General features: G+C 37.6%; 1 protein-coding gene across 1 annotated transcript in view; it reads left to right on the forward strand.

Annotated features, from left to right (window-relative positions):
• RNGTT (RNA guanylyltransferase and 5'-phosphatase) overlaps positions 1 to 24,038 on the forward strand; it is a 411,159-nt gene that overhangs the window by 93,702 nt on the left and 293,419 nt on the right. The window contains exon 9 of the mRNA XM_036767783.1: positions 8,688 to 8,823. Within this exon, the coding sequence (XP_036623678.1) occupies positions 8,688 to 8,823 (136 nt within the window). The remainder of the gene's footprint in view (positions 1 to 8,687; positions 8,824 to 24,038) is intronic.

Genomic DNA, 24,038 nt, shown 5'->3' on the forward strand with positions numbered 1-24,038 from the left:
ACAGTACTCATGTTGTGAAAGACTATATTTTGCTCCCTCCTATCCTGTCCCCTTTTATGCAGTTTTCTCCCTTGACCTTGTCCCTTTTCAAAAGTGTTTGTTTTTGATTACCTCCCCCCGCCATCTGCCCTCCCTTCTATCATCCCCCCTTTTTTATTCCCTTCCTCTTACTTTCCTGTGGAGTAAGATATCCAATTGTGTGTGTGTGTTATTCCTTCCTCAAGTCAAATCCGATGAGAGCAAGATTCACTCATTCCCCCTCACCTGCCCCCTCTTCTCTTCCAATGAACTGCTTTTTCATGCCACTTTCATGAGAGATAATTTACCCCATTCTATCTTTTTTCCCTTTTTCCCTCTCTCAATATACCTCTCATCCATTAATTTGATTTTACTTTTTTAGATATCAGTCCCTTCATATTCAATTCACCCTGTGCCCTTTGTCTATATGTTTGTAGGTGTGTGTGTGTATGTGTATATATGTATGTGTTATTGTACACACACACACACACACACACACACACGTATGTATATTCCCTTCAGCTACCCCCATACCCCCATGAGGTCTCATGAATTATACACATCATCTTTCCATGTAGGAATGTAAACAAAACAGGTCAACTTTAGTAAGTGCCTTATGATTTCTCTTTCTTGTTTACCTTTTCATGCTTCTCTTGATTCTTTGTTTGAAAGTCACATTTTCTATTCAGCTCTGGTCTTTTCACTGAGAAAGCTTGAAAGTCCTCTATTTTATTGAAAATCTATATTTTGCCTTGGAGCATTATGCTCAGTTTCGCTGGGTAAGTGATTCTTGGCTAGCTCCATTGACCTCTGGAATATCATTCCAAGCCCTTCAGTCCCTTAAGGCTGAAGCTTCTAGACCCTGTGTTATCCTGATTGTGTTTCCACAGTACTCAAATTGTTTCTTTCTGGCTGCTTGCAGTATTTTCTCCTTGATCTGGGAGCTCTGGAATTTGGCGACAATATTCCTAAGAGTTTTCTTTTTGGGATCTATTTGAAGAGGCGATCTGTGGATTCTTTCAATTTCTATTTTACCTTCTGGCTCTAGAATGTCAGGGCAGTTCTCCTTGATAATTTCTTGAGAGATGATATCTAGGGTCTTTTTTTGATCATGGCTTTCAGGTAGTCCAGTAATTTTTAAATTCTCTCTCCTGGATCTATTTTCCAGGTCAGTGGTTTTTCCAATGAGATATTTCACATTGTCTTCCATTTTTTTTCATTCCTTTGGTTCTGTTTTATAATATCTTGTTTTCCCATAAGGTCACTAGCTTCCACTTGCTCCAATCTAATTTTTTAGGTAGTATTTTTTTCACTGGACTTTTGGACCTGCTTTTCCATTTGGCTATTTCTGCCTTTCAAGGCATTCTTCTCCTCATTGGCTTTTTGGAACTCTTTTGCCATTTGACTTAGTCTATTTTTTAAGGTGTTATTTTCTTCAGTATTTTTTTGGGTCTCCTTTAGCAAGTCATTGATTTGTTTTTCATGGTTTTCTCACATCACATTTCTCTTCCCAATTTTTCCTCTACTTCTCTAACTTGCTTTTCCAAATCCTTTTTGAGCTCTTCCATGGCCTGAGACCAGTTCGTGTTTTTCTTGGAGACTTTTAATGTAGGTTCTTTGACTTTGTTGATTTCTTCTGGCTGTATGTTTTGGTCTTCTTTGTCACCAAAGAAAGATTCCAAAGTCTGAGTCTGAATCTGAGACCATTTTCACTGCCTGTTCATGTTAATAGCCAAGCACTTGACCCTTGAGTTTTTCTTCGGGGTATGACTGCTTGTAGAGTAGAGAGTACTTTGTTCCAAGCTTGAGGGGCTGAACTGCTTTTTTCAGAACCATTTCTCCACAGCAAGCTCTGCCACACCAGTGCTCTTCCTCCCCCAAAATCTGCCAACCTGGACCACAACTCAGATCCAAGCTGGCTTTGCATTCCTGCTCTGATCCGCCACTTAATTCCTCCCACCAGGTTGGCCTTAGGCAGGAAGCAACTGCAGCTGTAGCTCTGGAAGCAGCCTCAGAGCTGAACCACCTCTGCTGCCCCTGGGGCGGTGGCAAACTGCAAACTCCTTTCACTCTGTCCCCGCAGCTTTTCCCACTAACCTTCTTTGTTGTCTCTGGTGTTTGTTGGTTGAGAAGTCTGGCAACTGGCACAGCTCACTGATTCAGGGTGCTAGGGTCTGTTCTGCCTGGCTCCTGGGTCTGGTTGGTCCAGGTGCAGCCCAGACTGTGCTCTTCTCCACTCTCCTCCCAGCTCCTTGTGATAGACCTTACCCAGTGACCATCCAGGCTGTCCTGGGCTGTAGCCCTGCTTCTCTTGGCTATTTTGTGGGTTCTGCAGTTCTAGAATTTGTTCAGAGCTATTTTTATAGGTGCTTGCAGGGACCTGGGGGAGAGCTTTAGGCAAGTCCCTGCTTTCCAGCTGCCATCTTGGCTCCGCCCCGCAATAAACATTTATTAATGTTTAATGCCTGCTGTGTGCCCGGCACTGTGCTAAGTAGTGAGGATAGAAAGCCTACCTCCTTCCCCTCCTCAGCCTCCTCCCCTGCAAAGACAGTCCCTTTCCTCAAGGAGTTAAGACAACACAGAGAAGGGTGAGGAAGATGAGGTATCAGACGGACAGGAGCATGGTGTAGAAATAAGAGGTGTCCAAAGTGGTGTAGCCAGGTGAGAAATAATGAGAATCCGAGCTGGGCTCCTTACTTAAATGGAGGTTTTGCTGTTCATGGCTCCACCCTTCAATCAGAAGAGCAGAATATAGTTATGAGGTAGAGTAGGAATACTAAAGGTGATGAGGCTTTTCCAATAAAGAGCTTCTTGTGACATGGTAGAGAAGTCAAAGATGTCCTACACTACTGCAGCCAGGTGAGAAATGAAAACTTCTCAGCTGGGCTCCCTCCTTAAATGGAGATTTTGGAGTTCATGGCTCTAGCTGTTAATCAGGACAGAAGGTTTCTCTATTTTCAGTTCTCTTCACTCTTTGGTCTCTCCACTTTGGTTGCAAAACTGAAATTAGAACATTATAATGATAGTAACGTGGAATTGTGATGTTTTAAAATGTCAGGGTACCTTTTGTTTCAAGGAAATTCCTGGTACTTTCTACTGATGACAGTTCCTAAATAATATAGCCTTCTTGACTCTATGTTTTTTAAACTGACTCAGTCTCCTTCTCTAACAGAAGGATTGATTGTCTACATGAGTATTAAAATTAGCACATGACTTAATGCCTTGCAAGGTTGTAGTTGATAATTCTTTGTCCATGTGTATTGAAACTTGTGTATCTTTTAAAAAAAAACAGTTGTTCATTGCTAAATAACATCTATTTTGTGTTTAGGAGTATTGGTATGTACTCTTCAGCAGTAGTTTTTAGCTATGACATGAAACAAGTCATTGTTGTAAATTTAATAAAATCTGAATTAGTCACATACCATAGAAGGACTCCTTCCTTCTGTGACGTTTAGGATATAACGAACATCCTAGAACTCATTAAAAAATTCTTTCTAGCCAATGTTAAGGAAGGATTTTATTTGAAAGTTACATTATGTTACTGAAAAACTATCTTTCCTGTGTTTTCCGTACGGAAAATATGATTTGTAGGTTCGTAGTTTTATATATTACTTTAACCTCTCTGTGTTAAAAATTCAGTCTTGTTAAATCTGGTTTTTTAACCTAAACAACTTTTATTTTTAAATTTTCTTCATTATTATTAATTATAAATTTGACAAACATCAACAATCACATATTTAATTTACAAAGAACAGAAAAAGGGGTCATATGTAAAGCCACCAATATGGTATTACCTGCAAGTTTTTTTTTTAAACACAAATTAAGTTTAACATCACACTTTAACACCATTTGTCAATGTTTCCTTCTGAATTTCTTTCTGCTTTCTTTTATGTTTTTGACATTCTTTTCTCTTTTTAAAAAAATTATTAAATAAAAACTTTTCCTCAGTTACCTGTAAAAACAAATTTTAACATTCATTTTTAAAACTTTGAGTTCAAATTCTCTCCCTTTCTTTCTCCCCACTCTTCCTCATTGAGAAGGGAAGCAGTTTGATATTGGTTATACATGTATAGTCATGAAAAACATATCCATAATATTCATGTTGTGAAAGAAAGCATAGACCTCAGAGATATAAATAAAGTTAAAATCAAGAAAGTAAAAAAAGTATGCTTCAATCGTATTCACATGCCATCAGTTGTTTCTCTGGGGATGGATAGCATTTTTCATCATAAGTCCTTCAGAGTTTTCTTGGATTGTTCTGTTGCTGAGAATTGCTAAGTTGTTTACAGCTGATCATCTTACAATATTACAGTTACTTTTTTATATAGTACATTTCACTTTGCATTATCTCATGCAAGTCTTTCTAGGTTTTTCTGAGAGCATTGGGCGTATCATTTCCTGTAGTATAATAGTATTCCATCATAATTACCTAACTACTTATTCAGCCATTTCCCAATTGATGAGCATCCCCTCAATTTCTAATGCTTTGTCATCAGAAAAGAGCTTCTATAAATATATTTGTACATATAGATCCTTTTCCTTTTTGTCTTTTTTTTGTCTCTTTTGAGATACAGACCTAGTAGTGGTATTGCTAAGTCAAAAGGTATGCATGATTTTATAGCACTCTGAGCATAGTTCCAGATTGCTCTACAGAATTGTTGAGTCAGTTCACAACTCCACCAGCAGTGCATTAATGACTCATTTTCCCCACATCCACTCCAACATCTGTCATTTATCTTTTCTGTCCTATTAGACAATTTAATAGGTATGATGTAGTACTTCGGAATTGTTTCAATTTGCATTTCTCCAGTCAATAGTGAGTTAGAGTATTTTTTCTTTTTGGCTATAGGTAGCTTTGATTACTTCATCTGAAAACTGATCATATCTTTTGATCATTTCTCAATTGGCAAATCACTCTTATTTTTATAAATTTGACTCACTTCTCTATGTTTGAGAAATGAGACCTTTATCAGGGAAACTTGCTTCAAAATTTTTTCACAGTCATTATTGCTAACTGTATTTCCCTCCATCCTATTTCCCCCCATTTATTCTATTCTCTCCTTTGAACCTGTCCTTCCTTAAAAGTATTTTTGCTTCCGACTAACCCCTCTCCAAACTGCTGTCCCTTCTATCACTCCCATTCCCCCTTTCTCATCCCCTTCCTCTCCTACCTTCTTGTAAGGTAACATACATTTCTGTACCCAATTGAATGTGTATGTTATTCCCTCTTTGAACCTCTTTTGATGGGAGTAAGGTTCACTCACTCTCCCTCACCTCCTCCACTGTTCCCCTCCCCGTAAAAGCTTTTTCTTGCTTTTATGTGAGATAATTTACCCCATTCTACCTCTCCTTTTCTTTCTCCCAATACATTCCTCTCTCACCCCCTTTTTTTTAGATATCCTTTCATATTCAATTTACACCTGTACCCTCTGTCTATATATACTCCTAAGTACCCTAATAATGAGAAAGGTCTTATGAGTTACAAATATCTTCCCATGTAAGAGTGTAAACAGTTTAAAATTATTGCTGTTTGCTTTTTATGCTTTTCTTGAGCCTTGTATTTGAAAGTCAGATTTTCTATTAAGCTCTGTTCTTTTCAGCAAGAATGCTTGGAAGTCCTCTAGCTCATTGAATATTCATTTTTTTCACTGGAAGGATTATACTCAGTTTTTCTTGGTAGGTGATTCTTGGTTTTAATCCTAGCTTCTTTGCCCTCTGGAATATCATATTTCAAGCCCTTGGATTCTTTAATGTAGAAGCTGCTAAATCTTGTGTTATCCTTACTATGGCTCCACTATGCTTGAATTGTTTCTTTCTGGCTGCTTGCAAATATTTTCTCCTTGACCTGGAAACTCTGGAATTTGGCTACGATATTTCTGGCAGTTTTCATTTTGGGATCTCTTTCAGGAGGTGATCAGTGGATTGTTTCAATTTCTATTTTATCCTCTGGTTCTAGAATATTGGGGCAGTTTTCTTTGATAATTTCTTGAAAGATGATGTCTGGGCTTTTTTTTTTTTTTTTGATTATGGCTTTCAGGTAGTCCAATAATTTTTAAATTATCTCTCCTGGATCTATTTTCCAGGTCAGTTGTTTTTCCAGTGAGATAGTTTACATTGTCTTCCATTTTTTCATTCTTTTGGTTTTTTTTTTTTCAGTTGTTTCTTGATTTCTCATTAAGTCATTAGCTTCCACATGCTTCATTCTAATTTTTAAGGAATTATTTTCTTTAGTGAGCCTTTGGACCGTCTTTTCCATTTGGCTAGTTCTGCTCTTTAAGGCACTCTTCTCCTGATTGGCTTTTTGGACCTCTTTTACTATTTGGCCTAGTCTGTTTTTTAAGATGTTATATTCTTCAGCATTTTTTGGTGTCTCCTTTAGCAAGCTGTTGACTCGTTTTTCATGTTTTTCTTGCATCACTCTCATTTCCTTTCTGAAATTTTCCTCTGCCTCTCCTACTTGATTTTCAAAATTCTTTTTGAGCTCTTCTATGGCCTGTGACCAATTCATATTTTTCTTGGAGGCTTTTGATGTAGGAAATTTCACTTTGTTGTCTTCTTCTGAGTGTGTTCTCATCTTCCTTGTCACCATAGTAACTTTCTTTAGTCAGAGTTTTTTCCATTGTTTGCTTATATTCCCAGCCTATTGCTTGACTTTTAAGTCTTTGTTAAAGTAGGGCTCTGCTTCTAGGGTGGAGGGCAAACTGTCCCAAGGTTTAGAGGTTTTGGCCAGCTATTTTCTGAGATACTTCTAGGGATCTGTAAGTTTTCAGTTCTTCCAAGGTTGTATGATCTAAGGAGAGGTGTTTACTGCTTTCTTGGCTTGTGCTCTGGTCTGTCAGCAAGTGCAAGCACTCTTTTCTGCCCTGGAGCTATGAAGAGGGCTTTCCGTGGGCTGCCTCATCCCCCCATCCCCCCCCCCCCCCCAGCTCTAGTCCTCCTTGTCCTGGCAATGCCACTCAGGACTGTGACCTAGATCTGAGTATGGTCAAAGCAACACAGTTCTGTCTCATTGCTTGCAAAAAGACCCTTGTAATCTCCTTCTGAACAGTTGTGCCACATCCCTTATTGTCTGTGGGCTGAGAGCTCCAGATGCTGCTGCTGCCTCTGCTACTGCTGATTTAGTCACTCCCAAGGCCTGCTACTGGTTTCCAGAACCTGATCTATGCTGACCCTTGTGTGGGCTGGCCCAGCCTGTGCTGGACTGAACTCCTCTCTCACCCTGGTGCAATAGACCTATCATGCTGACCTTCCAAGTTGTCTTGGACTGGGAATTTGTTTCACTCCCTCTTTTTGTAGGTTCTGCTGCTTTAGAATTTGTTTAGTGTTATTTTTAAAGGGTTTTGGAGGGTTTCAGGGGAGAGTCCTGGTAAGTCCCTGCCCTTACTCTGCCATCTTGGTTCTGCTTCTCTTTTTAAAAATCATTCTCCTCATAACTTTCATTCTTAAACAGAGAATTAAAGCTGTTGCTTATAATCTGAGTATAGTCAAGCAAAACAAATCCACCTATTAGCTGGCATGACCAAGATACTTCTCAAAATGTATGCCTCATTGAGCACCTCTAGTTGATCACACTCTGCCAAGGAATGCCAAGCCTGATTCATCATCAGTTTTCTGGGGTTGTGGTTGGTTCTTGCATAGGTTAGATTTCTTAAGTCTTTCATACATATTTTCCTCTACAGTGTTATAGTCGTCTCATAAAGTTTTCTTTGTCTTAGATCTGCTCACTTCAGTCTGCATTAGTTGATATAAGTTCTCAGATTTCTCTTTATCTGTTTCTTTCATTATTTTTTCTTGTGATGCAATGATAGTTCTATTATATTCATGTACTATAATTTGTTCAGTCCTTCCCTAATTGTTAGGTGCCCACTTTATTTTCACTTCTTAAATGTTGCTATAAATATTTTATACCTATGGGTCCTTTCCTACTTCATTTGATTTCTTTGTAGGCATGTGCTTAGAATTAGTATTACTAGGTCGAGGAATATACACATCTTAAAGACTTTTTGGGTATAATTCCAAAATTTTTTTTTCCAGAATGGTTGCATTAACTTGCAACTCTGCAATATTGTATTAATCTCTCTGACCTTCCCCAAGCACTTTGACAATTTTCATTTTCCTTTTTTATTTTTTGATCTTCTTTATCATTCTGATAGGTACAACTTAAAAAATTCTTTAATTTTCATTTCTCTAATTAGTGACTTGATGGATTTTTTTCAAAGGGTTGTTAACTTTTTTCCCTTTGAAACCTGCCTCTGTGTGTGTGTGTGTGTGTGTTTGTGTAAGTCTGTGTGCCCTGTCTGTCTGTCTGTCTATCTATCTATCCATCCATCTATATTTGTCTGTCAAACTCCTTTGACCAGTTGTCTATTGAGGAATGGCCTTTGTCCTTCTATATTTATACATATTCTCTAAAAATATTGGATAGTAGCTCTTTATCAAAGGATTTTGTTGTGAAGATTTTTTTAAATATCCTTTTTTCTTTTAATTCTAACTATATTCATTGCTAAACATCTGTTTTAGAACTAAGCAAACAAAAAACACCTTTGCAGTCTTGGTTGTCATGATTCCAGATATGTTATAATAAATTGTCATTAATAATACTATCTTGTACAGTATTTTTTTAGGGTGTTATAACGCTCCGCAAATAATTTGCACTACTTTGTTTTCAGGTATATGATGTTGATTGATGGCACAAATGAAGTTTTTATGATAGATAGAGATAATTCGGTCTTTCATGTGTCAAATTTGGAATTCCCGTTCCGTAAAGATCTTCGAATTCATTTGTCAAACACACTTTTGGATGGGGTAAGTAGTACTTAACATTTCTTCTGCAATACTGCTAGCTTTCTTAATTTCTGTTTTAATAGTCAGTACTATTCCTAATAATGTCTAATAATTAAAAAAATAATTTGCCAAGAAACTCAAGATTTACTAAAACCTTTTCTACAGTACACATACATTGAGCATTAGTGATGGTTGTTTAAGAGGGAACTATTGACTTAATATTTGAAAATATAGTTATTGAATTAGGGTTTGTTACCTGAGCTATACAAGCAGTATACACACAGAGACACATATACTAGCCATTCCCCAGTAGATAAGTGGTTAAATGATATGAACAAACAGTTTCCAAAAGAATTGCAAATTCTTAACCATATTAAAGGAGATATAAGGTTCCAAAATCACTAACGAGCAATGCTAGCCAAAGCAATCTCGAATTTTCACCTTATACTCAGGAAACTGGCAAAGATGATAAAGATGAGAATAATCAATGTTGGAGATTTTGTGGGAAAATAGGCATACTGGTGCAGTGATGTTAAATTCAAATAGAAATGGATCCCTGCAGGCCAGGTATTGATGTAGAAAACTTGACATTGCATATGTTGTAGTTTTATTTCTTTCATTAAATATTTCCCAATTACATTTTAATCTAGTTCAGACTGTAATCTTGAGTTTGATCCCTTGCACTAGTGCATTGTTTTTGGAACAGTGAATTAGAAAGTTATATATAACATCGTCATAGTATATTTCCTTAGTTTCCCAATACTACTAAGAAATGATAGTAAACTGTGACTTAAAAATCTGTAGTTTTGAAATTAAGCTTAATCTTGCCTGCTTGGGGAAATAAATTTAAGCAGCTAAGTCTACTGATAGAAAAAAAAGCTATTCATAGGATAGAAAATTAGCTCCCCCCCCCCCCCCCGAAGGGAAAATTATACAGTGTAAAATTAATGTTTGAACTAAATTACAATAAGGTGAAAGTAAAGCTGTTCTGGACTATGCCTTATTTTTCATAATTTAAAAGTAGTAAAAAGAATTCAAAGAATGGTGAATTAAAAGTAATGTGAGATCATGGAATTTATTCTGCCTCTTCAATAAATTCTTTTATCGTGTATGAGATTGAAAAGTTCAGATTTGAAATAGTTCATAATTATGGTGCAGCTCTCCTTAGCAGTATGTCTGGATGAACATTTTCTCAATATCTGGAATACATACATATATATATACACACACATATACATATCTGGAATACATACACACACACACACACACACACACATATATATATATATATACACACACACACATATATGTATAGCTTTACACATGGAATAAAAGTTGCTAATTATTACTATGGAATGATTTTGGAAGTTTGCTGAATAGTTGCTAAACTAATTTTATTTATTAGGTTTATTGTCAACATTTGTAATTGATAAAAAAAGACCATGTGCTAGAAATCTGGTTTTAAATGAATAATGTAAATCGTATAACTTAATAAAGAAATAGAAGTTCCATTGTTGGTCATATAAAGTAATTCTGGTATAAATTAGTTTGAATTTAAGATTACTCTACCATCTTATTTTGAAATAAATGCTTCAAATTGATTATATGCTTTAATAAGAGTTATGGAAAGAGGGGTAATTGATATCTACTGATAATTAAAAATTAATTTTATTCATTAATTTCAAACTTTTCCTCCAACTCCCATCCAAAGTGCGAATAAGTCATCTTTTTGTCAGTTTTGCTAAGAGATATCATTAAATTAACAAATATTTTTCTGAACTAAGACCTGTGCTAGGCATTGGGAATACAAAGACTATGTGAGTTCCATATTCAAATCCAATCCTTGTATGTTTTTTCTTGGAAATGCTAAAACTCAAGGGGCCTACTTGAACATTAGTGAGGATTTGGAAATGAAGGACAGAGGTGTGTTTTTTAATAGGATTACTAGGAATAAAGAAATAGGATGCCAGTTGCAGTGGTATGGGTGGTAGACTTGGGGCAAATGATATTTGAAGGAGGGGAGTCGATACCAAACCCCATTGTTCTCGTTGGAATCTTTGTGTTGTTCATCTCATTTTTGGAGGACTGATGACATCATGGATGATATCTTGACTTGCCCATGAATTGGATTTAGGTGGGCAGAATTGTTCAAAGTCATCAATCTCATTCTCTCTTCCTGAGTCATTGAAGTCCAGTGTACTACCTTTCTGCTCTTCTAGTGATGTGGTTTTTCAGTAGACTGCTAAGGCAATTTATGCACAAAGAGTCTGTGTGGTGGGGGAAAAACCCTTAAGTTGGACTATTAACCATAATATTATTTCCTTGTTTGGTTGTTCTTTGGGTTCCAGTCTTTGCACTGTATGGGTACCTCTTCTTCAGATTCCTCTATCCTTTTCGTTTAATAAGAAGGGCATAGTCAGGGGAAAAGAGGAGGAAGCACCTACCAAGAACAACTGGTAATCATTCAAACCCCAAGTTGTATGAGAGAGGGAATCATATTCATTTTAAATGGGTTTATAAATTTTCTGGATTGTGAGCAGCAGTAGCAGCAGGCAGTTTACAAGGAACATCATTTGGTGCTTGGAGAGAGGGGACAAAAGAAGGTGGGGTGGACAACAGGCAAGTGAAGGTGCCTAGTTACTGTAACTGTCCTACTCCCTTCCTAAAAACCAGAGAGGAAATGGCTTCTTACTTTGAAAAATAGTGTGTGGCCCTCACCATGAACTGGATTTAGGTGAGGCCTAAAGGGAAGAGGTTAAAAGTATTCAGGAGGCAGGGGAGCTTTCTTTCATGGTGTTCCTAGAATATTTCACTAGAGAGCCATTTAAATTGTCATCCTTAATTTAAGATCCAAATATATCAGTTAACTTTTTTGTTCACCCATTTTTTACTGTGAATTAATTTCAGTAGACTAGCCCAAGTCTGAGATTTGTGGCAATAGGAATTTAGATTTAAGATGTGTGGTGGATGTTAGAAGGAACTTACTTTGAAATGTGGGATACTTCTGGAGAGGCTAGACCTGTGGTAGTATGCCAAAGTGTGGCAAGGTTTTGGACAGTTTAAAGGCACTGGATGTTAACAGGATGTATAAGGGGTGAAAAAAATGAAATAAAAAAGTAAAGGAGCATCAAAGATAGAATTTTCCTGCTTTGAAATTTTATGTCAGGTGCTAATAGTAATCTCCAATGTACTCCTGAAAATCAGCTTTGTTCGAGCAGGCTTTGTCACCCAAATTGTAGTTTGTCACATAGCTAGCATACTATGTAAGGGAATACCTTGTGAGTTGAAATATTGGTTACATTTTCCAAATCCAGTAGATTTTAATCACTTGTAACTAAGCACCAGTATAGAGGTGATTTTATGTGTGTGTATGTATATAATTGTGTATGTATATAAACACACATGTACACATATAATATTTGTGTATGTATAGATGCACATGTACACACATGTACATATGTGTATATACATACATACACACATAATAACCACTATACCTGCCTTTGGCAGTAAACATTATTATGAAAAGATACCAGTCTTTTCTTGATGTGTAGACTGACTTGAGAGAATGTCATAAGCATCTAGCATTTCCCATGTAAAGCTCTAGATGCTGGGGCTGTCTTATAACAGATGTCACTGAAATAAAAAAGAAAATTAAAAAAAAAAACATCCCACACGCTCAAATTTTAGAGATTTAGCAAAAAAACATCAGCAGATGTCAATTATATATTTTCGATTCATTAGTCATGCAATAAGCATTCACATTGACTAGTAGGAGAAAGAGAAAGAGAGGTGGCCTTGAAACCCCAAAGACCCAGTGGATTCAAGTCTTACCTCTAACCTGTATTTTCTTTGTGATAGGGCAAATCATTTAATGCCTCAGTGCTGTTGGCCAGAAGTGGAAACCAGATTAGAATATAATTGGAAAATATTTTAAAAAATGAATAAGAATACAATAGAACATAGATAATGTTAACATGTGGTCTTCTAAGTCAGTTTGTTGGATGCAAGGCATACAGGGTGCAGGGGAGGTATTCCTTCTTTTTTGAGTTTGATACCACTGCTCTGGGCATCTCTTTAAGAACATAAGTTTTGGAGAAGGTGATGAACCTTCACTGGTAGAGAAAGTTCCTTCTCTTCCCTATACTAACAGAATCGTAGGATCTATCCTTATTTATATTGATTAGTGGAAACATAAGATTTTCTCCCAGTCACTCTTCCTATCTTGTTCTTTGACTCTTATCTTTTATTTCTTAATGCTTTAACTTGCTTTGGCTTCAGTGATTTCTTTTGTGTGGTTTGAAACAACTGTGAAAGTACCATAGAACTCCCTTGTTCACAGGTTAGCTTACTCTTTCTTCTGTTCTGGTGGATGGCTATAGCTGAGGACTCACTTAATTGTCCTTTTGAGAATAATGCAGCTAACTCTTTATAATTTAAGAGGGACTGACATATTGTTGACCATGATTGAATACTTTTTTTTTTTCAGTAAGTGAATTCAAGGTCCATTTTTACATTTTTTATGCCTTATTAGCCAGAGCTTATTAGTATATGTGATGATAATAGGAGAGATTGGGATTCAGATGGGTAAATTGTCCTGTAAAAATTTCATAAATAAAAAAATATATTCTTGAATCATCTTTAGAATTGGTCTAAAGCCCTGGAAATATGAAGAAAAGCAAAAGACTATCCATGTCTTTAAGGAGCTCACAGTCTAATTGGAGAAGACCATGTACACATAAAAAAGCTGAAAAGTGGAGGGGAGGGGGAAGGAGGATACCTAGCATGGAGAATACCTAAGGTGTGGGCATGGTTAAGTCCTATATGACCTATGCTCCCTCCTTTAATAAAGGATCTAGGAGGAGCTCTCCAAATGTTCACCTTTTCCAATCAGAAGGGAAGGGGGGTGGGAGATGGAGAGAAGATGGAGTGAAAGCAGGGACTTGCCTGAGCTCTCTCCTAAACCTCAGCAAATACCTGTAAAAAATGACTAAACAAATTCTAGAGCAGCAGAACCCCCAAAATGACAGTGTGAAACAAATTTCTAGTCCAAGAGAACCTGGAAGGTCAACAGGAAAGGACTGTTGCACCAGTCTGAGAGAGGAGCACAGTCCAGCGTGGGCTCCACCCGCATAGCCTAGCCAGAGCAGGCCTAGGGCACCAAATCACTGGCAGCTCTGGTGGTTTCCAGACTTCTCAGCCCACAAGCACCAAAGACAACTTAGAAAGTCATTAGAAAAGGTGTGTCCCACCTGGGTAAGAGAGGAGCAAGGTCTGGTCTCAGCCCCAGGGCGGCGGCAGTGGTGGCAGCAGCGGCAGTGGCTGCTTCCGGGGCTCTCAGCCAACAGACAGTGGGGGATCCAGTGGCTCATCAGAGGTGGATTACAGGGTTCTCTTTGGTGGCATTGAGGCAGGATTCTCTTGCTTTGCCCGTGATTGGATTTGGGTTGCAATTCTGGGTGGCCATCCTGGGGTGAGAAGGAGCGCTGCCATGGAGGAGCTTGTGGTGGTGGTAGAGAAGGAATCCTCCTCACAGTCCCAAAGCAGAAAAGAGTGCTTGTGGTCACTCGTAGACCAGAGCACAGACCAGGAGAGGAGTAAACACCTCTCCTTTCATCATACACCCTTGGAAGAACTGAAAATCTACACGTCCCTAGAAATAACTCTGAAAATAGCTGCACAAAAACCCCTAAGACTTGGGACAGTATACCCTCCACTGAACAAAGAGCTAAAAAGTCAAGCAGTTGGCTGGGAAAATGAGCAAACAGCGGAAAAAAAAATCAGACTATAGAATATTACTTTGGTGACAAGGAAAATGAAAACATACAGCCAGAAGAACACAACAAAGTCAAAGCTCCTACATCCAAAGCCTCCGAGAAAAATATGAATTGGTCACAGGCCATGGAAGAGCTCAAAAAGGATTTGGAAACTCAAGTAAGAGAAGTAGAGGAAAAATTGGGAAGAGAAATGAGAGTGATGCAAGAAAATCATGAAAAACGAGTCTACAGGATGAAAAAGTCTCTAAAGGAGACCCCAAAAAAGTACTGAAGAATATAACATCTTAAAAAACAGACTAGGCCAAATAGTAAAAGAGATCCACAAAGCCAATGAAGAGAAAAATGCCTTCAAAAGCAGAATTCGTCAAATGGAAAAAGAGGTCCAAAGCCTCCCTGAAGAAAATAATTCCTTAAGAATTAGAATGGAGCAAATGGAAGCTAATGACTTTATGAGAAATCAAGAAATTATAGAACAAAACCAAAAGAAGGAAAAAATAGAAGACAGTGTGAAATATCATTGGAAAATCAATTGACTTCGAAAACAGATCCAGGAGAGATAATTTAAAAATTATTGGACTACCTGAAAGCCATGATCCAAAGAAGAACCAAAAAAGCCAATATCCAAAAAGAATATCATCTTTCAAGAAATTATCAAGGAAAACTGCCCTGACATTCTAGAGCCAGAGGTAGAAATTGAAGGAGTCCACTGATCACTTTCTGAAAGAGATCCCAAAAGGAAAACTCCTAGGAGTATTGTAGCCAAATACCAGAGTTCCTAGGTCTAGGAGAAAATACTGCAAGCAGCCAGAAACAAACAATTCAAGTATTGTGGAAACACAGTTAGGATAATACAAGATCTAGCAGCTTCTACATTACGGGATCAGAGGACTTGGAATATGATATTCCAGAGGTTAAAGGAGCTAGGATTAAAACCAAGAATCACCTACCCAGTAAAACTGTGTATAATACTTCAAGGAAAAAGGTGGATATTCAGTGAAATAGAAGACTTTCAAGCATTCTTGCTGAAAAGACCAGAACTGAATAGAAAATTTGACTTTCAAATGCAAGACTCAAGAGAAGCATGAAAAGTAAACAGGAAAGAAAAATCAGAAGGCACGTATTAAAGTTGAATTGTTCACATTCCTACATGGAAAGATGATATTTGTAACTCATACCACCTTCCTCAGTATAAGGGTAGTTAGAGGGAATGTACATGCACACACACACGTATATATGTGGGTGTATATACACATATATGTGTATATATGTATATATACAGACACACATAGAAATATATACATACATTTGTATATATATATAGAGAGAGGGCACAAGGTGAGTTGGATATGAAGAGATAATATCTAAAAAATTAAAGTGTGAGAGAGGAGTGTACTGGGAGAAGGAGAAAGGAAGAAATAGAATGAGGTAAATTATCTCACATACAAGAGGCAAGAAAAAACTTTTACATTGGAAGGGAAGAGGAGGGAGGTGAGAGGGAATTAGTGAACCTTACTCTCATTGGATTTGGCTTAAGGAGGGAATAACATACACACTCATTTGGCTCTGGAAATCTATCTACCCTACAGGAAAGTAAGGGGGAAGGTGATACAGCTGGGTGGCGGGGGAGGGGATGATAGAAGGGTGGGCAAATGGGAGGAGGGGTAATTAGAAGCATCCTTTTGAGGAGGGACAGGGTCAAAGGAGAGAATAGAATAAATGGGGGGCAGGATAGGATGAAGGGAAATATAGCTAGCCTTTCACAACATAGCTCTTATGGAAGTGTTTTGCATGACTATACATGTATAATGTATATCAAATTGCTTGTCTTCTCAATGAGGGTAGGTGGGGAGGGAGGAAGGGAGAGAATGTGGAACTCAAAGTCTGAAAAACAAATGTTAAAAAATTGTTTTTGCATGCAACTGGGAAATAAGATATACAGGCAATGGTGTATAGAAATCTATCCTTTCCTACGGGAAAATGGAAGGGGATAAGAGAAGGGGTGGTGGTGGTGACGGAAGGGAGGTTAGGTTGGGAGAGGGGGTAATCAGAATGCACACTGTCCTGGGGTGGGGGGAGGGGAGAGATGGGGAGAAAATTTGGAACTCAAAGTCTTGTGGAAGTGAATGTTGAAAACTAAAAATAAATAAATTAATAAAAAGGTTAAAAATTTTGAAAAGCTTATTCTGACATTTGAAAATGAATAATGCCATTTTTTCCTCCCTCAAGAAAAAAAGAGAAGGAGGGGGGACACTGAGGAGGTGTAAATTTCAGAATTAATATGATCTTGCAGAAAGATGAGTTTCTGGAGACAAGGATGAAGTCCAGGAGAGCAGCCAGGTGGGAAATAATGAGATGACTACCTTCAGCCCCCTCCTTCAGTGGAGGATCTGAAAGATCCTCCCATGCCTCCCTTTTCTCCTCTTTCCTCATTCCCGCCCCAAGTCAGGAGGAGTGAGGGCTCTAGGGGCAAGGGGCTAAGGGCATGTGTTTTAGTATTGTTGTGATCTTACAAGAAGATGAGTTTCTGGAGACAATGATAAGTTCAAGAGAGCAGCCAGGTTGGAAGTGATGCTCAGACATTTCTTTATTCCTAAATTATGGATAAATTGAGAGTTATCTGGTTTCATGAGGGAATTGGTCAGCAAACAAGGATTTATTAAGGACCTACTGTGTGCTAGACACTATGCTAGTTGCTAGGAGTACAAAGACAAAAATGAAGCAGTTCTTGCCTAGAGCTTGTTCTGTTGTGAGAGTACAACTTGTGTATGTACACATACTTGTACAATATAAATATAAGGTAATTTTTTCAAGGGAGGTACTAGCATGCAATCTTCTACATGTACATTGTGATTCCCTTTTATCCTGTCTTTCCTAGAAGATTGATTGACCGTTCTATTATTCCCACTCTTTCACTAGTCTCTCCCTGTCTACTGGCTGAATCCCTACAGCTTACAAACATACTAATGTCTTTCCTATCCCTCACTTGATCTGTCCACCTCCTCTATTATCCTATATCTCTTTTTCTTTTTCTCTTCCTTTCCTTTGTATCTATGCTTTCACTTACTTTCCATTATTATCTTCTCAGCACTTTGCACTCTGGCTGCTGACCTCATCATTCAACTAAAATTTCTCTATCCAAAGGTACCAATGATCTCCTAACTGCCAAATCTTTCAGTCTTCATTCTTCTTGATTTCTCTTTTAATACTGCTGATCACTCTCTTCTCCTTGATATTCTCTTCTCTCTAGGATTTTGTGACATTACTCTCTCCTGATTCTCCCTCTACCTATCTGATCACTTCTCAGTCTTTTTTGTTGGATCTCAATCAATGGTACAACTGGAAAACCACAGCTGTTTCCAAAGTCTGACTTTGGTTCTCTTTTCTTTTCCATCTCTCCTATTCACTTCATGGGCAACTGTGGGTTCATTTCAACTACCGTCACTATGCATATGATTCCTAGATATGTTTCTCCAGCCCTGACTTTTCCCCTTATGTGTAGTTTCACTGCTCTTCTTGGACATCTGCCTCTTGGACATCTCAAATTGGGTGTTGTATAGATATCTTACACTTAACATGTCCAGTGTGGAACTCATTGTGTTTTCCCTGAAATTTTTTTTCTTCTCAAGTTTTCCTATGACTTTTGAGAATACCATCATTTCCCTAGGCTCACAAAGGTGATATAATCCTTGACTCCTCTCACTCTTACCCTCATATTACCCTATCTATTGCCAAGTGCTGTCTATTCTACCTTTGCAAGATTTCTCATATCTTTCCTCTTCTCTCCTCTGACATTGCTACCACTCTGGTCTAGCCCTCATCACCTCATTTCTGAACTATTGCAATAGCCTCGTTATTCCCCCTGCCTCAAATATCTCCCAACTCCACGTCATCCTCAATTCAGCTTTCAAAAAGTTCATTGTAAATTGGAGGCCTGATCTAGTCACTCCTCTATTCAGTAAACTCCAGTGGCTTCCTATTCAATTTAACTGTTAAAGCCCTTCCTATCCTGGCCCCCTCCTACCTTTCCAGTCTTTTTATGATTTACTCCCTTCCATGTATGCTTCAATTCAGTGACACTGGCTTCCTTGCTGTTCCTTGTACAGTACACTCTGTCTCTGACTCCCTGTAGTTTCACTGGCTCTCCCCTATACTTGGAATTCTCTCCTCCTCCTGCCTTCAAGGAAACTTCTTCATGGTTTCTTCAAATCCCAGCTGAACTTTTTCCTTTTTCTGGAAGCCTTTCCCAGTCCCCCTTAATGCTAGTGCGTTCCTTGTGAGATTACCTCCAGTTTATTTTGTATGTATCTTGTTTGTATATAGTTGTTTTCATATTGTCTCCCATTTTAGAATGTGACCTCCTCGAGGGAAAAAACTGTTTTGTCTTTTGTATACTCAGTATTTAGCATGGTTGCTGGCACTTAGCAATTGATTGTTGACTGACTGATTAGCAGCTAGGAAGAATCTTTCATATAAAAGGTAGCTTTGAGCTGAATTTTGAAGGAACAAGGGACTGTGAGAGTTAAACATGAGGAAGGAGAACTGGAGCCATGAAAACTTAGAGAAGATAGATTCCAAAAGCAAAGGCTAGTCAGTAGTGTCAAAGTGCTTCAGAGAGGTCAAGGAAATCAAGGATTAGAACAGGTCATGACATTTGGCAATTAAGAGATCATTAGTAACTTCGGAAAGCACAGTTTTGTTTGAGTAATAAATTTGGTAGCCACATCACAAAAGGTTGAGAAGTGAGTAAAAGGAGAGGAAGTGGAAGCAGTGAGTCTTAAGTTTTTTTTTCCCTAGGGAGGAGAGAAATATAGAACAATGGCTTAATGGGATTGGATTGTTTAGTGAGATTTTCATTTTATTTTTTAAATGAGAAGACTTGGATGTAGGAACCAATAGATAGGGAGACATCAAAGATTAGAGAAAAAAGGAGTGATTATGAAGGAAATTTGAGGAAGATTCTAAAGAATGGTGTGATTTATATCTGTGTCCATTTCCTTGGATGAGAAATATAATTTTTGTATCTATTTCTCCCCCTTTTAGATAAAGCAGTGTTCTGTATTCTTCCATTTGTCCTCTAATTCCTTTCTATGATTTGTTTTCATTTGCAGATTGTTTTTGTAACGTTTCAAATACAAGAATAACTTAAACTACCTAATTGTCTGGCTGTCAGCTCTTAGCTTAGAAGCTTTTATTATATTCTCATACTCTGCCAAATCATGTTTCCTTAACCCCCGAAGATGTAGAAAATGGAAGATTTACAATGTGGCAAAAATTCATTTGAAATCCTTTGATGAAGTTTAATTTAACTTAAACTCAAGATGTTCAGAGTGAACGTTTAATAGAAAACCCAGAAACTTGGAAACTTGGGGAGTATTGGATGCTAATAAATACATATACATATATGTATATACATATATATGTGTATATGTATCTGTGTTTATAATATAGGAATGTCTTATATAGTGCATATTGTTTATTTTCATTATTTTCTTTTATTGCCCTCTCACCAGGCTTGATAATGTAACAACCCATTTGTATTTTAGTTTATGTGAAATGAATGATTCTTAGCTATTTTTTAACTTTGTATCATTAAGCTAGTTTTTTAATAGTGGAAAGAACTCTGCATTTGGAGTCAGAAGGCCTGGGTTCTACTTCTAGCTCTAGTACTTACTAACTTTGTGATTAGGACAGCTAGGTGGTGCAGTGGATAGAGTGCTGACCTGAAGCCAGGAAGATTGGAGTTCAAATGTGACTTCAGACAATTACTAGTTTGTGTGACCCTGGGCAGTTTGTTTAATCCTATTTGCCTCAGTTTCCTCATCTGTAAAATGAGCTGGAGAAAGAAATGGCACACTGTTCCAGTATCTTTACCAAGAAAACCCCAAGTGGGATCATGAAGAGTTAGACAAGTCTGAAGCTACTGAACAGACACCACCTTTGTGGTTTTGGAACAGTTGAAAAAATTGGCGAGGTTTGTGAAGTAACCTATGTCATATATCCATTTGAAGCTTATTTTGGCATGATATCAGATATTATTCTATACCTAATTTTTTGTGTTAGCTTTCTAGCTTTCCAAGCAGTTTTTGTTAAATAGTGAATCCTTTTCCTAAGCTGTTGGAGTCTTTGGGTTGACAATGTTCATTCACTTTTCTGTGTTGTGTACCTAATCGGTTCCACTGAATGATCTTTCATTTTTTAAACAGTATCTTGTAATTCTGATGATAACTGCTTTATAGTATGGTTTGAGATTTGGCCCTGGGAGGCCCCTTACCACATTTTTTTTCATTATTTCCTTTGAGAGTCTTTGCTTCTCCTTTATCCAGATGAATTTTGTTATTTTTTCCCAGCTATGCAAAAAAGTCCTTTTGTAGTTTAAATGGCATGTCACTGAATAGGGAAATTAATTAAGGAAATATTGTTATTATTTTGTTAATTTTGTTATTATTTTAAAGGCCAATCTATGGGCAATTAATATTTCTCCAATCATTTAGCTTTTATTAATAGCCTGAACCTTAGTCTCCTCAGCTAAGCAAATTTCTTTTTTTTTTTTAATAAAATTTTATTTTTTAATCAAGAAAGAAATCTTTCTTTCCCTCACATCTCACCTTCCCCTCCTCCCACTGAGCAAGGAGAAAAACAGAATCCCTGCAAACATATAGTTAAACAAAATAAAGCCTTCAGGGGACACATTTTGAAACCTGCTACCAACCTCCTGACAGAAAACTGATGGACTCAGAATGCAGATGAGACACACATACATACATAAATACATATACAAATACATACCTGGTTTTTGCCAGATTGCTTTCCAGTCTTTCCCGGCAGTTTTTATTGAACAGTGAGTTCTTATTCCAATAGCTGGGATGTTTGGGTTTATCAAGAACTAGGCTACTGTGCTTCTGTATGTTGTATACCTAATCTTTTCCACTGATCCACCTTGCTATTTCTTAACCCAGGGGTGGGAAACCTGTCCTCTAGGTCCTCAAGTGCAGACCTTTCGCTGAATCTAAAGTTCACAGAACAAATCTCCTTAATAAAAGGATTTGTTCTGTAAAATTTGGACTCAGTCAAAAGGCTGCACCCAAGGATCTAGAAGGCTGCAGGTTCCCCACCCCTGTCTTAACCAATACCAAATTGTTTTGATGATTACTGCTTTCTAGTGTAGTTGGAGATCCAATATGGCTAGGCCCCCTTCTTTCTTACTCTGTGTCCCCTTCTTCCCCATTTCTCTTGAGATTTTTGATCTTTTGTTCTCCCAGAACAATTCTATTGTTTTTCTAGCTCTCTAAAGTTTTCATTTTGTAGTTTGATTGGTATGCCATTGAATAAGCAAATTAATTTATACAGTATTGTTGTTTTTATCATAATGACTCAGCCTATCTATGAGTGGTTAATATTTCTCCAGTTATTTAGACCTGTATTTGTATGAAGATTATTTTGAAGTCATGTTCATACAGTCTTTGTGTCTTGGCAAGTTGACTCCCAAATACCTTCTGTAGTTACCTTAAATGAAGGGTGTTGTTGGTACTATGCAGAAATGCTGATGATTTGTGTTGGAATTTTTTATATCCTACAACTTTGCTGACTTTGTTAATTGTTTCAGTTGCTTAGTTACTCTCTAGTGTTCTCTAAGTAAACCAGTATATCTTTTGCAAAAAATCCTCTTTACCTGTGCTTATTCCTTCAATTTCTTTTTTTCCTCTGATAAAGTCTCAAGGACAGTTTATTAAATGCCTTTTATGGAAAAAAAAACCAACAAAACCTAACTTCTATGAGGTGGGATGGGTTTGAGAACTTAGGGTATCATTGTTCCTGTTGTACCTGGCCTGTCCCTATTGGGAGCTTCTGCAGGATTCTGACAGTCTTTTTGTATAGTTTTTGATGGGATAGTGGAGTTACTTTTAGGATTTCTTGATAATTACTCAATCAGATCCATTTTTAGAACCTTACTGGAGTGTTTGTGGATGAATCTGGGGTTCCTTCAAGTCCCAGCTAAAATCCCAACTTCTACAAGAAAACTTTTTCCTGTCCTTTGAGACTACAGTAGAACCTTGGTTTACAAATTTAATTTGTTCTGAGATTCTGTTCGCCATGTGATTTGTTCATATTGCAAAGCGAATTTTCCCATAGGAAATAATGTAAAGTTGGATGATCAGTACCATATTGCCAAAAATATTCATATAAAATAATTATTTATAATTTTAAGTAAGTTTTTGTCCCTAATGCCCCTGAAATACAGTAGCAATGATTAGTACACAATATATACCGAAAATAAAACTTTTTTTTTTTTTTTTTTTTTTGTGGCTGTGACTGACATGTAGATTTATTTGGGATCTTTGCACATTTAAACTAGTGAGAGTTGCCTGGCTCCAAGCACACATTTTTAGTCTTTAAAGTGACAAAAGGAAGAAAAAACCCCAAACCCTTGCACCCCACATCTGTTCTCTTTACTTGGCCATGACACCTTGGAGCGCCAAGGTGATCTGAGCACCCAGCATGGAGGAGGCCCTGATGGGCTGGAGTGGAAGACCAAATCATGTGGGGCGGTGGTGGGGGAGTGGCCATCTTCTTCAAAGCAACATGTTCAAGCAAGTACCCTTCCAGCCCATAGATCAAAGCTAACTCTGTATTTTGAATCAGGAATAAATACATTCAGAGTGGGTGAGTGCAGCCCTCCCTGCCATTTCCCCTGGTACACGTCGGGGTTATTGCTTGGAAGGAGAATCTCCTTCCATGAGAACATCAGGGATTCATCAGGAGTATTCTCTCTTATGCTACTAAAAGTAAGACTAACACTACTACTTTCACTTACTTTTCATTTTTTAGAATCACTTTCATGTTTTGATTCGCTGATTTTTTTTTTGAGTCTAAACATGATGTTCATACTCTGAATTTTTGTTCATCCTGCGAGACGAATTTTATGAAAAATTTTTCTTCATCCACCAAAGCATATGTAAACCAGGTTCCCATAAACTTAGGTTCTACTGTACCTCCAATACTTACTAGCTGTGTGATTCTGGGTAAGTCATGTAACCTGTTTGCCTCAGTTTCCTCAATTGTAAATTGGAGATAATGACAGCACCTTCCTCAGAGTTGTAATGAGGGTCAAATGAGATAATGTTTGTAAAGTTGTTGGCATGGTGCCCTACTGGTGCTACACAAATATCTTTTCCTTTGCTGGGATCTCTGATAAGAAGATATAGGGTATAGAATTTCACAGTCCTTTCTTCCACTTGAGTTATCCTGTCTTGCTTTTTCCTTTTCATAACTAAAGTCCCAGAAAAGGTCATCTATACTACTTCTACTTGCTTCCATTAAAAAAAAAACTCCTTAAAGGCAGGGGATATTTCAGTTTTGTATTTTGTGTACAGCACTTGGTTGTTCCTGCCATTAGTTGAAGGCATGTAAAATGGAAGGAATGTAAAACCAAATCATCCCCTTCATGATAGAAGAGACCCC

The sequence above is a fragment of the Trichosurus vulpecula genome, chromosome 7 (genome assembly GCF_011100635.1).
Source record: "Trichosurus vulpecula isolate mTriVul1 chromosome 7, mTriVul1.pri, whole genome shotgun sequence".
NCBI classification, from domain to species: domain Eukaryota; kingdom Metazoa; phylum Chordata; class Mammalia; order Diprotodontia; family Phalangeridae; genus Trichosurus; species Trichosurus vulpecula.